Here is a 16,846-nt window from a genome sequence, read left to right on the forward strand (position 1 = left end):
TACTTTATTTTGTTGTCCATTTAGGCCTATATTAGACAGAATACCTGAATCTCCACTTAAATGCACATCTGCCAATGATTCTATATATGGAAGAAAAATTAAAAATGCATTATTGAAAATGTTTTGAAGGATATAAACAAATTATATTCAAGGTTACATCAAGGATTTTGTACAGCAGTACTTCACAAATATGCAAACACAAACAAGAATTAAACTCTAAAATTATCCATTAATGTAAGGCAAAATGGTTTAGGTTGATAGTTTACATTCTATTACTTGGTAACTACCTTTAGATGAGTAAAAGTTTAGCTTTGCTTTTATATGTGATTTCGCTAAAAATACAAAGCTATCTTAAATTAGAGAAATAAAAAATGCAGTTGACCCTTAAACAACAAGGGTTTGAACTTTGTGGGTTCACTTATATGTTAATTTTCTTCCACCTGCGCCACCCCTGAGACAGCAAGACCAACCACTCCTATTCTTCCTCTGCCTGAGACTATTCCATGTGAAGATGATGAGGATGAAGATGATGATCCACTTCCACTTAATGAACAGTAAAAATATTTGCTCTTCCTCATGATTTTCTTAATAACATTTTCTTTTCTATAGCTTATTTTATTGTAAGAATATAGTATATAACACCTATGACATAAAACTATGCATTAATTGACTGTTTATGTCATCAGTAAGGCTTCAGGTCAACAGTAAGCTATAGTAGTTAAGTTTTAGGGGGTGTCAAAATTTATACCTCGATTTCTCAGTGCATGGGAGATTGTCATCCCTAATAATTAAAAGTTAGGGTCAACTGTAATATTGAAATCATAGATAAATTGTCTATTTTTAAAGGACACACATGGCTATTTAATTTTGTAAAATAATATATAGCATCAGATGACGAAAGATTTTTGAAAATACTTTTTTACATTTTGAAAGGCTCCGGACCATAAAGGTGGCAGATGAAATATATAAATTTATTTCCTCTTACTCATGAATCTCCATTAAAATGCTACAAAAGGAATAAAATATAATCACAAAGAAAAAAGGAAAGCACTGAGCAAAAAAATTCAATAAATTTTGCAATATGGAAAGCAGATAAGCAAGTGGTAACTGATTTAGCAATGAAGAGGAAGCCACAAACTAAGATACTTTGTGTGGTTCTTTTGCAGTCACCTGAACAGATTAACCCAGACAGTGCTAGGGAATAGTAGCGGTGGAGAAGCAGTTTAGAGGAGCAGGGCAGAAAGCAAGCGGTCATTTGGAAGTCTGTAATCAAAGGACTTGAAACCCTCTTATCACATATACAAAATATCAACATTCAGAAGCCTGCCTGAGCAGTACACACACACACATACAGGTTAAGAGACTCGAAGTTTTGTTCCCTGCTGACACTGAACTGGAGGGATTCAAGATTTGGTGGCATCAGCAAAATGGGTAATCTGGGAGAGGCACATATTACTACATGATGTGCCAAACAGAGAAAGAAACTTGGAAAGAGGAGGCCAAGGGATTTAGGAACCAGTGGTTCCATCAAGGTGGGCATCAGAGAGACATCAAAGAGGTCAGACACATGGCAGTTCTCCAAACAAGAGTGGGAAGATGAAGAGCTCCAAAAGTGTAATGAACAATATTGCCAAAATTAAGAGCATGGATTTCTAAATAAGGCAGTATAGAAGCTCAGCCATACTTTTCTAGATACAGCAATCACAACACATCAAAAGTGTGGACCTGCTCAGGAGAAGGTGGCACCACTAAACTGGATCTATGTTTTCATTGCTTTATCTTATCAACCCTTCGAAATGATCTTTTTTTTTATTACTCAAGTGAATGTATTTACTTTGAAAAACATAACAATGATTAAAACTATCTGAAGTTACATTAAGTAAAAATATAGGATAATTTCGTAAGTAATACTGTCAAAATATTGAAACATACAAAAAACATACACTCCTATTCAACACAGTATTGGAAGTCCTAGCCAGAGCAATCAAGCAACAGAAAGAAATAAAGGGCATCCAAATAGGAAGAGAGGAAGGCAAACAATCCCTGTTTGCAGACGACATGATTCTATATCTAGAAAACTCCATTGTCTTGGCCCCAAAACTTCTTAAGCTGATAAACAACTTCAGCAAGATCTCAAGATACAAAATCAATGTACAAAAATTACTAGCATTCCTATACACCAAAAACAGTTAAACTGAGAACTAAATAAAAAACAATCCCAGTCACAATTGCCACAAAATGAATAAAATACCTAGAAATACAGCTAACCAGGGAGGTGAAAGATCTCCACAACGAAAGCTGCAAAATACTGCTCAAAGAAATCATATGACACAAACAAATGGAAAAACATTCCATGCTCATGGATAGGAAGAATCAATATCATTTAAATGGCCATGCTTCCCCAAAGCAATTTATAGATTCAATGCTATTCTTATCAAACTACCAATGACATTCTTCACAGATCTAGAAAAAAACTATTTTAAAATTCATGTGGAACCAAAAAGGAATCTAAATAGCCAAGGTAATCCTAAGCAGAAAAACAAAGCTGGAAGCATTACACTACCCGACTTCAAACTATACTACAGGGCTACAGTAAACAAAACAGCATGGTACTGGTACAAAAACAGATACACAGACCAATGGAACAGAATAGAAAGCCCAGAAATAAGTCCACACACTTGAAACTATCTGATCTTTGACAAAGCTGACAAAAACAACCAATGGGGAAAGGATTTTCTATTCAATAAATGGTGCTGGGACAACTGGCTAGCCATACGCAGAAGACTGAAACAGAACCCCTTCCTTACACTATATACAGAAATCAACTCAAGATGGATTAAAGATTTAACTGTAAAACCCAAAACTATAAAAACCTTGGAAGACAACCTAGGCAATATCATCCATTCTGGACACAGGAACCAGCACAGATTTCATGATGAAGACTCCAAAAGCAATATCAACAAAAGCAAAACTTGACCAATGAAATCTTATTAAACTAAAGAGCTTCTGTACAGCAAAAGAAACCATCAACAGAGTAAACAGTCAGCCTACAGAACAGGAAAAGATGTTTGCAAACTATGCATCTGACAAAGGTCTAATATCCAGCATCTATAAGGAACTTACATTTAGAAGGCAAAAACAAACAACCTTACTAAAAAGTGGGCAAAGAACATGAACAGATTCTTTTCAAAAGAAGACATACATGTAGCCAACAGTATGTGAAAAAAGCTCAACATCACTGATCACTAGAGAAATGAAAATCAAAACCGCAATGAGACACCATTTCACACCAGTCAGAATGGCTATTTTTAAAAAATCAAAAAATAACAGGTATTAGTGAGGTTTCAGAGAAAAGAGAATGCTTATATGCTGCTGGTGGGAGTGTAAATTAGTTTAGCCATTGTGGAAAACAGTGTAATAATTCCTCAAAGAACTAAAAACAGAACTACCATTCAACCCAGCTATCTATTGCATTACTGGGTATATATCCAAAGAAATAGAAATTGTTCTACCACAAAGACACAGGCACATGTATGTTCGTTGCAGCACTATTCACAACAGCAAAAACATGAAATCAACCTACATGCCCGTATTAGTCCATTTTCACACTGCTGATAAAGACATACCCGAGACTGGACAATTTACAAAAGAAAGAGGTTTAATGGACTTACAGTTCCACATGGCTGGGGAGGTCTCACAATCATGGTGGAAGGCAAGGGGGAGCAAGTCACATCTTACATGGATGGCAGCAGGCAAGGAGAGAGCTTGCACAAGGAAACACCCCCTTATAAAATCATCAGATCTCATGAGACTTATTCACCATCACGAGAACATCATAGGAAAGACCTGCCCCCATGATTCAATTACCTCCCACTGGGTCCCTTCTGCAACACATGGGAATTTAAGATGAGGTTTGGGTGGGGACACAGCAAAACCACATCAATACCCATCAATGGCAGACTGAATAAAGAAAATGTGGTACACATACACCATGGAATACTATGCAGCCATATAAAAGACTGAGATCATGTCCTTTGCAGGAACATGATTGGAGCCAGAGGCCATTATCCTTAGCAAACTATCTCAGGAACAGAAAACCAAATGTCACATGTTCTCACCTATAAGTGGAGCTAAATCATGAGAACACATGGACACGAAGAGAGGAACAACAGATACCTGATGGTAGACGGTGGGAAAATGGTGAGGATCAGGAAAAATAACTAATGGGAACTAGGCTTAACACCTTGGTGATGAAATAATCTGTAAAACAAATCCCTGTGACACAAGTTTACCTATATAACAAACCTGCAAATGTACTCCTGAACTTAAAATATTTTTAAAGAAAAAAACATACAAAAAATGAAGCAAATATGTTAAATTTAAGAATTTTTTATATGTTCAAATATTTTCCACAATGATCATCTATTATTTGCAGAATCATTTAAAAACCATAATGGAGGCCAGGCGCAGTGTCTCACACCTGTAATCCCAGCACTTTGGGAGGTCGAGGCAGGTGGATCACTTGAGATCAGGAGTTTCAGACCAGCCTGGCCAATACGGTGAAACACTGTCTCTACTAAAAATACAAAACTAAAAAAATTAGCTGGGCATGGTGGCATGTGACTGTAATCCCAGCTACTTGGGAGACTGAGGCTCAAGAATCGCTTGAACTCAGGAGGCGAAGGTTGCAGTGAATTGAGATTGTGCCACTGCACTCCAGCCTGGGCAACACAGCAAGACTCCATTTCAAAAAAAAAAAAAACATAGTAGAAAAATATGAATATAAAGTCTTAATATAATTTATTTATGATTATTGTGCCTATTACACTTTGGCTGTGTCCCCTCCAAAATTCATATGTTGAAACTTAATGGTGAATGTGATATTATTAAGAGGTGGGACCTTTAAGAGGTAATCAGGCCATGAGGGCTTCTTCCTCATGAATGGGGTTTTAAGATCCTTATTAAAAAGAGGCTCCACACAGTGTTGGGCTCTCTTGCCTTCTGCCCTCTGCCATGTGAGAACACAGCATTTCTTCTTTCTAGGGCATGTAGCAACAAGGTGCCATCTTGGAAGTGAACAGGCCTCATCAGAGAAGTGAACCTGCTGGTTCCTGGATCTTGGACTTCCAGCCTCCAAAACTGTGAGGAATAAATTTCTGTTCTTTATGAGTTACCCAGTGTGTGGATTTTTGTTATAGCAGCACAAATAGACTAAGAAATGCCACTTCAGGAAAAGCAATGGAACATTCAAAAACAAATAAAATACTCAAATGCTAATAAAACAATGATGAACACAATAAATATATGCTGTTATAGTTGTCAAATAAAGGTATCTACTGTCCCTGAATTTGATAAAAGCGATTTTAAAAAATTCTAATAGATTTTATTAGAAATAATGTTTACTGCACTTGAATAATGTTCAATGAAAATCAGAAAAACGGAATTTTTCTGGGACTGGCAATCACCTTAGTGTGGGACCTGCTAGTACTCCTGCCTTAGAGAGGATTGCTCCAGTGTAAGAAAAACTACTCTCAGGACTGGAAAGCGCAGACTCTACAGATTCCCTTTAGCAACTTATTCAGTATCAACACCATTTTAAGTAAGTTTTCTTCCCTGCAAATATAAATACCTGGTTCTGTAGCTCAAGTCATTAGCATTCAATAAAGACAGAAAAAGAAAATCATAGCTCACTATTTTTGCCTAATGAAGCCTCACTTAACATTAATTTTCTTGTATCTTAGCACCTGGCACAGAGGTTCATCACATGTTAATGAAACAAAATATAGATGAATAAATAAATATTATAATGAAATTCCTTTTAATTTTTTTTTTCCCATGGGAAAAATAATCTCAGTTTCTTTAGTCTTTTATTGCGGAGTAATTTCCTTTTAACATTTACTAGTCTTTGTGGCTTTCCTTCAATTTTTTGATGTTTCCAAGACGGCAAGGCCAAAACTAGGCACAACATTCATGGCTGGTCAGGAACTGAACAGAATTGTTTTTATGATATCAATGTTACATAAATAGTATAGTAAGTCATTTCAGAACCATACTCTAAGTTTCCACCCATACAAATAATGCTGAAACACGTACCTCAAGAACCAACCACAGCTTGTCTCCATTTACTTTATCCTTCTTAAAGTATATCCCATAGAATCTGACCACATTACGGTGATCAGAAAGTGCTTTTAAGATGTTATACTCTGCTTCAATCTCTTCATCAATATCCTAGTTTCAAAAAGTCACAAGAATAGAACTGTGAGAAAAACATGAGTAATGTCAAAGAAACCAGATTATAGAATACCAAATATAGAATTTGATTATATCAAGGTCATAATAGTTTTTACTGTGCTTAGTATTACGTACTGTAATTTCTCATTACATTATTTAAGGGGAGAGATTGTGATTTTCATGATAATCAAGTGAATCTCAAGTTATATCAATTTCATCAAATTTTAAAATGGATAAATAAAATGTTATTTTTATATGCAATTATAAGTAAACATCTATCGAGAGCTACTCCAGATGATTTTGCTTTTTTGTATTATTAACTTTGTTACAACGGCAGAGCCATTGATCTGAAATAGTAAATTTTAGGACTGGAAATCTGGTTCATTTTGTTTCTTTGGAAAACAGGACATTTAGAAGCTATCCAAAACTCAGTCATACAAACAATAAATTCCCACTTTTCCAAAAAACTCAAATAGAGTTAAGTTATAAAAGATTGCACAAAACCATTAATGATCTAAAGGTCCATTCAGCAAAAGAAGAACAGGTTGCTATCTTATCAATAAGAATGGAAGACAGCCACTTAGTCATATTTCTAGAAAATCACATATATATGAAACAATTCACAGAGTAATAAATAAAAGAAAGCTTTATTAATATTGCTTTTACAGTGACATTTAATGCTTATGTTATTTTATTATAGAATCATAGAATCACAGAGGTAGAAATTTAAATCTGAACTCTAATTTTAGAGGCATAAAGTTAAGCCCTGAGAAGTTGGAGTCAGAGCTGGTTAGTGTAAAATCCAGATATAGACTCCAAGCCTGCTACATTCTCATCTTACTCATTCAGCTCCTCTCTTGAAAATAAAATGACTGATTAAAAATATGTAATAGTAAGACTCCTTTAATTTAAAATAAGCAAATCTTTGCAAGATGTTTGGATGCATTTAAATTTATTTAAGATTATAATCTCTTGGCTATAACTCTTTTTTATTTGACTTGTGACAAGATGAAAGAAGAGTAAATAAATAATTATTAGAAAAATGTATATGTACTGTGACAAGAATGAAAGCAAAAGGATAAATTAAGTATAATAGTTATAAAATCAGTATTTCATTAAATAGTACTGAATATGACTTATAAGGTTTGTAGGTATACCATACATGAGTAAATTATGAAAGAATAGTGGTTACATGGATTATAAGCCATTTGTTCTCCATTAAGAAGGAAGGGAAAGAGATACACCATGGGCCAGACAATGGTATTGGACTGAATTTCTTTCTCTTACTGCCATACACCTGAATTCCTAATGCAAAGGCTAGAGGAAAGAGAGGTATAGTCACTTTGGTAGAACTTAATTTGTACCTCTGTTCCTTCAGTTTAAATGCTTAGAAGTTTCCAAGAGAATGTGAAACATTCAGCAACAGTTAAGCCTGGGCATACTGAGTCTGATTTTTTTTTCCTCCAGTGTATTTAATTTATTACTTTAAAATACACCTCCCCTACCTTTCTCCTCTGCTCAAAATAATATGGAGGAGTGTAGTTATAATGGGTTTAGCAGAAATAAACTATCAAAAAAAAAAAAAAAAAAAGGAACAGCAACCCTAAGACGAACAAGACCTTTTGCAGCATCTCACAAGTAGTAGATGAGCTGTAACAAGGACCTAGGACTCTGATGCCCTCTCTATACACATTTCATCATTTTCATCATGCTATGCTCCCATCATGTGTGCAAAAGTCTCTTAATTGGAGAAGTTGCTTTCAATAGATGTTTGAGGAGCATCTGATGACTAAGCTCATTCTGGCTCTCCCATGTGCTATGGGAGAGAAAGGTGTCTACCAGCAACCTGAAGATATTCTGAAACTGCCAGCTCTCATTACCAGAAAATACAATCTCAGTAGTCTCATGGTCTTAAAACAGAAAAAAGGTTTGGCAGTTTTGCCTATTACAACTGCTACTTAAAAAAAAAAAAAGCAAATGGGGGCCCCTATTGTGGCCTCCTGTAAGCAGAGACTGGCAGAGTTGAACATGAAATTTAATTCTTCACTATAAGGAACTTTGCCCTGATTATAAATCCACACCATGTTTGCTTTGGAAACATTTAAGCAAACCTGAAACTTAATTTTCCTTCTCTGAAATAAATTTAATTTTAAAAAGTCTTCTTTAGTTTGGCCTAAGAGAAATATTTCCTGAAGCCTAAATAAACACAGGATGAAAAGAAGATATGGTTAAGATGCCATTTTAGGATTACTTGTAGACCCCTGAGTTTGTATCTTTACAATTTTTCATGTCTAAAATAACATTGAGTCAACTTCAATAACATTGTCGATTGAGAGCTGCATTTTTTGTGTGCTTATGCAATTATTCATCAAGTACTTATTGTGCCTTATTACATATATTAAGCACAGAAACTTGGAAAAGCAAATAAGTAGACTTTTCCTTCACCTTTATCTTCAAATTGTAACCTGTTTTAGACTGCTATTGTGATGAATAAATCAAGATAAAATACTTACAGTCTTTTTAAGTGTTTCATACAGATAAAAGTAAAGCTAATTAGAAGGAAAAAATATGACTTACGTGAATTGGATCAAGAATTTTGACTGCTGCTTTTTGGCCATTTTTCTTATTCAATACTTTAAAAACTTTCCCATAAGTTCCTTTGCCAATTGTCTCAGTGATTTCCCACGTATCAGAAGGATCAGGAAAGTTATCAAAGATGATTGTTTTTCCAATTAATGGAAACATCTCAAAGGTTTAAATACCTGGAGATAAGAAGTACAGTTTCATCTACATTTGATTGAGGATATCAAATGGCACACACAAACCCATGGGAAATTAGCAAATATTTTCACTGATATGATAGAAAATATTCAACAGTAACCAAACATATTTCAGAGTCATAGGAAATTTGAATTTCAATTCTCATTTGCAAACATTAATATGAATTTAATAATGCTTTGTAAACAGGGCTCTATTTCTATGTCCAATCTAGTCTCTTATTAATTGCTGTTAATTCTTTTTAAATTAAAATAAGAGACATTATGTAATTTTGATTTTCTTCTTTATACTTCGGTATCACAACAAATCAAATAATTTTTGAATGAACCTTAGAGAAGATAAAATTGAACTTCCTCATTTAAGCAGATCTTGCACTTTATAAGTGATCATGTTTTATGTCACTTCTCTATGCAAAACTCAACAATGGGTACTCTACATGGCTTTTAGGATGAAATTTCCTTAACATAACCTACCAAATTCTTTAAAATATGGCCTTTGCTTAATGTTCCAGCCTCTTCTCTCATACACTATGATTCAGCTACTTTGGATACCTCAAGGCATTTCTTTCTTGAAGACCTTAATATACACTATTCCTGACCCCATCTGCCTGTAGCTTTTTTGCTAAATTGCAAAACCTACTTATTTTTCAGATCTCAGCTTAGATACCACTTCATACAAGTGTGACTGCTCTCCACCCCATCTGGGTTGCATGCCCCACCTCAGTACTCCAGCAGCACTCTGCACTGCTGTTATCTGACATCATTACTGTATGCCCAGCAACTGCAAGGGCTGAAATGATAGACCGATTAATTAAAGAATATGGCCAATGAGGTCATTTGTTGATATCATTATCAATATTATCAATAGTATCAGTATCCAATATCATCACTGGTACCATTATTGTGATTGTAAATTAGATAGCATTTATGTATCTGATATCATCACTGTATGTCCAACACCTGGCACACTGCTGAAATAATTAATTGATTTGTCAGTTAATTAAAAGAATAGATCAATGAGATCAAGTGACTTTATAAAGGACATTTTACATTTTCTTGACTTCCAAGTGATGCTCTTTTCTATATTCTCCCTATATTATATTACACCATTTCTATAAAACTGCAAAAAAGGGTGAGAATAATAAAAGAAAGGAAAGTGCTCTTAGCACTTCTGGTAGCCATCACATTATTTCAATTATCTATACAAACTACACTCTTTTCAATATATATCAATATTCCATATTAGCCCATGAAATTCACTTGTCTGGCCACACTCACAACTTTCAGCTTTATTCACATCACCAATCCACTGATCCTCAACTTTCTTTAAGCCCATCAACCCTTTTAATTTTTCACTCCCTACTCATTTCTCCTTCCCCAGGATAGACTCTAAAGCCTTGTATTATTGTGACATCTTTACAAAGGCTCTAAATACTCTTGTTCCTCCCTTTTTCCATCATATTCTCCTGGAGGGTGAAAACAACTCTAGTTAAATACTACATCTTCTTCACATCTGTGCCCATAACTGAGAAAACAATACAACCATGTTGACTAGTTTCACCTAAAATTGAGGATAACAAACTGACAATTACACTGTCAACTCTGCCCAGCAGCCCTACAGCACTTCTATTGTTTGTATATTCCCTGTTCTCTGGAGTTACTATTTCACAGTGATATCTTTCCTCAAATTTGTTTCTCCACAAATTTTTCCCTCTTTGCCGTTTACTCTTTCCTACCAAACTTTACAAATGATGCCTGTACTTCATAATCAATTGAAAAAATGGAAGGAATACTAAATCCTTAATATTCTGACCTCAAAAGCTACAAACCAATGTGCATCAAATGTAGTAAGTTCATTGCTATCCAGGGTAATTGCTATTTGTCCTCAAATAGTCTTTTCCTTTGGTTCCTTCTTGTCCCGTAGATCTCAGTTCAAATGTCAATTTCTTAGGCCCTCCTTGACGAACCATTATAAAGTTAGCCTTCTCCACTTATGCTGTTATTCTTTCATTAGAATGCAAGCTGCATGAGGTATGGGCTCTGTTACTTTGTGACTGTATCCACAATTCCCAAAACAATGCCTAGCACATGATAGGCAATCAATAAATGTTGACTAAATGGGCAAATGTTTATTTGTTCATTGTTAATTCTGACAGCGGAGACCTAATCTATCTTGTTCACTTCCAAATCTAATAATCGATTTGGCCTAACTCTGTTCCTGGAACATACAGTAAATGTTAAATACATAGCTGTTGAATAAATGAATAAATAGGGTTCTTCAAAAACTACATTTTTAAGTTAGGAAGAGAAATAAGGTTTAGGGAGAACTGAAAATATGAAAATCCAAAACACAATAAGAGCACATTCTGATTCATTATACTTAAGGGCACATTATCTAGTAAATGGTTATGAATGCATGCTAAAAATTGTATTACTATATAAAAACACACTTCTGAATAGTTCTTAGAACACTTAATCTTTATGAAATTCATGCCTTTGATCCAAAATGCAAAGAGGTAATCAGTAATAATCATCCTCTTTAACAATTTCATAATCAGTGACAAAATCACTACTTCTTACATCTACTTGAGTCATGCAAATAAGCATTTATGCCATCTCTATAACATAAACGTTAGACCAAAAGACCAAATTAAACCTTGTTAAAGGTCTGAAATAGGAGTTGTCAAGCAAGAGAAACATTCATTACATGGAATACTGCCTTTCAAGCAGGAATGTTATTGAACACAGTCTTCATTTCTGATATATTAACTCTTAGGAGTTAACTGTTGATTTTTCAATACACAGATGTAAGAATTAAATGAAAAAATGAATGAACAACAAATATATGCAAAGTACTTTTATGAGTTTTGGAAATACAAAGATAGAAAACTCATGGATAGATTAATAAACATATAACTATAACATATTATGAAAAGTGATAAATAATAATATGAATAAAGTACTATAATAGCCCAGGTGAAAAGCAGTTAATTCTGAAGTGATCAGGAAAAGAATCAGAGAAAATTCTGAAGTGGTCAGGAAAAGATTTGAGCTGGACACTAAAAATAAGCAGGAATTTGTTTAAAATGCAATTTTTTCTTTAACAATTCTCAATCAAATATTTAAAGCAGTGTATCAATACAGTATAAAACATTATAAAGCAATAATCACAAAATGACAAAAACGAGGCATTTTGGAAACAGAATATATCTAGCCATGTTCCATATAAAGCAAATCAACAAAACTCCCAACACATAGGTAAAATGAAGCCATTTAAAATGACTGCTTCAAAATAATGAGGCTAGAATTAAGCTAGAATCAAGTCTCCTGACTGCTAAACTATACTTTTACCATACAAAGTTGTTTATTCTTTAAGAATGAAACAGAATGTCACAGCTAGTAAACAACTAATTACTTAATAACTACAGTAAATTGCACTTGACATAAAAATGTTTGTATATTTTCCCTAATCCTTTAGCATGCACAAAATTAAAAGTAATTCTCGAGCCTATAAAATTAAAACATATAATTAAGTTCTTAGTTATATGATCACGTAAGCCAAACAATTATTTTCAACATATATATTTAACATATTTTGATACGTGCATTTACCATAATTCTGAAAAGGTACTCGCAAAGCTACATTTTTAAAATGAATACTCATCTTTTTGAATAGATTTATTATATATTGAGCTTCTGGGTTTTTTTAAGATAGAAAAATTGGTCATAATACAATGAAAAATGTATCTTACTTCAGGATCTTCAGATTCATCTCAACAATTATTCTGCTTGTTTTTGTAAACATGCACTTAATTCTTCTTTAATAAAATAACCAAATTGGCTTCATTCTCATTCTAAAACACAGCAGGGCTGATCTCCCACTGGGTTATCTGTGTTCCCTCTGCCTAGAATGCTCTTTCTCCAGATATTGACATGGTTCACGCCGCCACTTCCTTCAAGTCTTACATCAGCCTTCACGTCCCCAGTAAGTCCCACCCTGATCATCTTAATTAAAATTCCAATCTGACTTCCTACATCCCATCCTGCCTCCCAACTCCTTGTCTCACTTACCCTGTTGCATTTTGATAACACTTATCACCTCCTAACACTCTCCATAATTTCCTATAATTATGTTTTATTTGTTTTCTCCACTACCAGAATGTAAGCCCCTTGAGGCCTGAAATGTTTATCCTGTTTTTTCACTGATGTACTTCAAAGACTTTAAAAACATGCCTGACACATAGTAGACAGTCCATAAATATTTGGTGAATATTAAGTAGAAACGAATAGAAAAGAATACATAGAAAATTTTCAAATGATTTCAACAATCAATTTTATCAAATATTTTTTAAAGAAATAATACCATCTTTGCCAGGCACGGCAGCTCACGCCTGCAATCTCAGCACTTTGGGAGGCCAAGGTGGATCACCTGAGGTCAGGAGTTTGAGACCTGCCTGACCAACATGGAGAAACCCCATCTCTACTAAACATACCAAATTAGCCGGGCATGGTGGTATATGCCTGTAATCCCAGCTACTCGGGAGGCTGAGGCAGGAGAATCGCTTGAAACTGGGAGGTGGAGGTTGCAGTGAGCCAAGATCGTGGCATTGCACTCCAGCCTGGGCAACAAGAGCAAAACTCAGTCTCAAAAAAAAAAAAAAGAAGAAAAAAAGAAATAATACCATTTTATGCAATTTTGTTTTCAGAGAATAGAGATAGAGGGAACATGTGAAAGTATCTATAATAAGACAGACTGCACAAAATCAGATAAATTTATTAAACACAACCAAATGGAAATTCTGGATATAAAAAATAAAATAACTGAATTGAAAAATCTTACTAAAGGAGTTCAAGAGCAGACTCTAATAAACAGAAGAAAATATCAGTGAACTTGAAGACAAATTACTTGTAATTATCATCTGAAGGGCAGAGAGAAAAAAGAATGAAGGAAAATAAACAGAGCCTAAGGGACATACAGAATGCCACCAACAAGACCAATATATACATTATGAGAGTTTAAGAAGGAGAAGAGAAAGAGAAAGGGGAAGTGAGCTTATTTGAAGAAATAATGGCCAAAAACTTCACAAATTTAAGGAAAGTCATGCATCTGGAAATCCAAGAGGCTCCCTGAATTGGAAGGCAAATCCAAAGAAACCCAAGCCCAGACATTATAATCAAGCTGTGAAAAGACGAAGACAAAAAAAAAAAAGGAAACTTAAAAGCAGCAAGAGAAAAGCAATTTATTACATACAAGGGACTCTCAAGATTATCAGTGAATTTCTCAGCAGAACTCTTGCAAGGTAGAAGGCAGCTTAAAGTGCTGAAAGCTAAAAAACCTGTCAACTGAGAATTCTATATCTGGAAAACTATCCTTCAAAAAAGAGAACAAAATTAATTTTTGTTCCCAGATAAACAAAAATGGATGGAGTTCATTACCACTCCATCTGCCCTACAAGAAATGCCAAATGGAGCCCTTCAGGTTGAAATGAATGGATGCTAGACAATATCTTGAAGTCTTATGAAAATGTAAAGTTCTCCAGTAAAAGTAATTACATTGAAAATTATAAAACCCAGTAGTACTGTAATTGTAGTTAATGCCACTTTTTTATCTTTAATTTCAAACACAAATGCATAAAAATAGTTATAAATCTATGTTAATCTATTTTATATATCTACAATTTGTAAAATGTAATTTGTGACATCAATAACAAAGTGTGGGGGCAGAGCTGTAAAGCAGTAGAATTTTTATAAGTAATTGAGTTAAGTTGGTTATCAGTTTAAAATAAGTTGCTGTTTTTGGGTGGAGCAAGATGGCCGAATAGGAACAGCTCCAGTCTCCAACTCCCAGCGCGAGCGACACAGAAGACCGGTGATTTCTGCATTTTCAACTGAGGTACTGGGTTCATCTCACTGGGGAGTGCCGGACGATCGGCGCTGGTCAGCTGCTGCAGCCCTACCAGCGAGAGCTGAAGCAGGGCGAGGCATCACCTCACCTGGGAAGCGCAAGGGGGAAGGGAATCCCTTTTCCTAGCCAGGGGAACTGAGACACACAACACCTGGAAAATCGGGTAACTCCCACCCCAATATTGCGCTTTAAGCAAACAGGCACACCAGGAGATCATATCCCACACCTGGCCGGGAGGGTCCCACGCCCACGGAGCCTCCCTCATTGCTAGCACAGCAGTCTGTGGTCTACCCGCAAGGCAGCAGCGAGGCTGGGGGAGGGGCGCCCGCCATTGCTGAGGCTTAAGTAGGTAAACAAAGCTGCTGGGAAGCTGGAACTGGGTGGAGCTCACAGCAGCTCAAGGAAACCTGCCTGTCTCTGTAGACTCCACCTCTGGGGACAGGGCACAGCTACACAACAACAACAACAACAACAAAAAAAAAAAAGCAGCAGAAACCTCTGCAGACGCAAAGGACTCTGTCTGACAGCTTTGAAGAGAGCAGTGGATCTCCCAACACGGAGGTTGAGATCTGAGAAGGGACAGACTGCCTGCTCAAGCGGGTCCCTGACCCCTGAGTAGCCTAACTGGGAGACATCCCCCACTAGGGGCAGTCTGACACCCCACACCTCACAGGGTGGAGTACACCCCTGAGAGGAAGCTTCCAAAGCAAGAATCAGACAGGTACACTCGCTGTTCAGAAATATTCTATCTTCTGCAGCCTCTGCTGCTGATACCCAGGCAAACAGGGTCTGGAGTGGACCTCAAGCAATCTCCAACAGACCTACAGCTGAGGGTCCTGACTGTTAGAAGGAAAACTATCAAACAGGAAGGACACCTACACCAAAACCCCATCAGTACATCACCATCATCAAAGACGAGAGGCAGATAAAACCACAAAGATGGGGAAAAAGCAGGGCAGAAAAGCTGGAAATTCAAAAAATAAGAGCACATCTCCCCCGGCAAAGGAGCGCAGCTCATTGCCAGCAACGGATCAAAGCTGGACGGAGAATGACTTTGACGAGATGAGAGAAGAAGGCTTCACTCCATCAAACTTCTCAGAACTAAAGGAGGAATTACGTACCCAGCGCAAAGAAACTAAAAATCTTGAAAAAAAAGTGGAAGAATTGATAGCTAGAGTAATTAATGCAGAGAAGGTCATAAACGAAATGAAAGAGATGAAAACCATGACACGAGAAATACGTGACAAATGCACAAGCTTCAGTAACCGACTCGATCAACTGGAAGAAAGAGTATCAGCGATTGAGGATCAAATGAATGAAATGAAGCGAGAAGAGAAACCAAAAGAAAAAAGAAGAAAAAGAAATGAACAAAGCCTGCAAGAAGTATGGGATTATGTAAAAAGACCAAATCTACGTCTGATTGGGGTGCCTGAAAGTGAGGGGGAAAATGGAACCAAGTTGGAAAACACTCTTCAGGATATCATCCAGGAGAACTTCCCCAACCTAGTAGGGCAGGCCAACATTCAAATCCAGGAAATACAGAGAACGCCACAAAGATACTCCTCGAGAAGAGCAACTCCAAGACACATAATTGCCAGATTCACCAAAGTTGAAATGAAGGAAAAAATCTTAAGGGCAGCCAGAGAGAAAGGTCGGGTTACCCACAAAGGGAAGCCCATCAGACTCACAGCAGATCTCTCGGCAGAAACTCTACAAGCCAGAAGAGAGTGGGGGCCAATATTCAACATTCTTAAAGAAAAGAATTTTAAACCCAGAATTTCATATCCAGCCAAACTAAGTTTCATAAGTGAAGGAGAAATAAAATCCTTTACAGATAAGCAAATGCTTAGAGATTTTGTCACCACTAGGCCTGCCTTACAAGAGACCCTGAAGGAAGCACTCAACATGGAAAGGAACAACCGGTACCAGCCAT

General features: G+C 36.0%; 1 protein-coding gene across 1 annotated transcript in view; it reads right to left on the reverse strand.

The window, feature by feature from the left end:
• Positions 1-16,846, reverse strand: part of MYO3A (myosin IIIA) — a 267,913-nt gene that overhangs the window by 234,016 nt on the left and 17,051 nt on the right. Inside the window, exons 3-4 of the mRNA XM_025396931.1 lie at positions 8,809-8,993; positions 6,094-6,228 (exon numbers count right to left, since the gene is read on the reverse strand). Coding sequence (XP_025252716.1) covers positions 6,094-6,228; positions 8,809-8,976 — 303 coding nt within the window. The 5' untranslated portion in view covers positions 8,977-8,993. The remainder of the gene's footprint in view (positions 1-6,093; positions 6,229-8,808; positions 8,994-16,846) is intronic.

The sequence above is a fragment of the Theropithecus gelada genome, chromosome 9 (assembly GCF_003255815.1).
Source record: "Theropithecus gelada isolate Dixy chromosome 9, Tgel_1.0, whole genome shotgun sequence".
In the NCBI taxonomy this organism is placed as follows: Eukaryota; Metazoa; Chordata; class Mammalia; order Primates; family Cercopithecidae; genus Theropithecus; species Theropithecus gelada.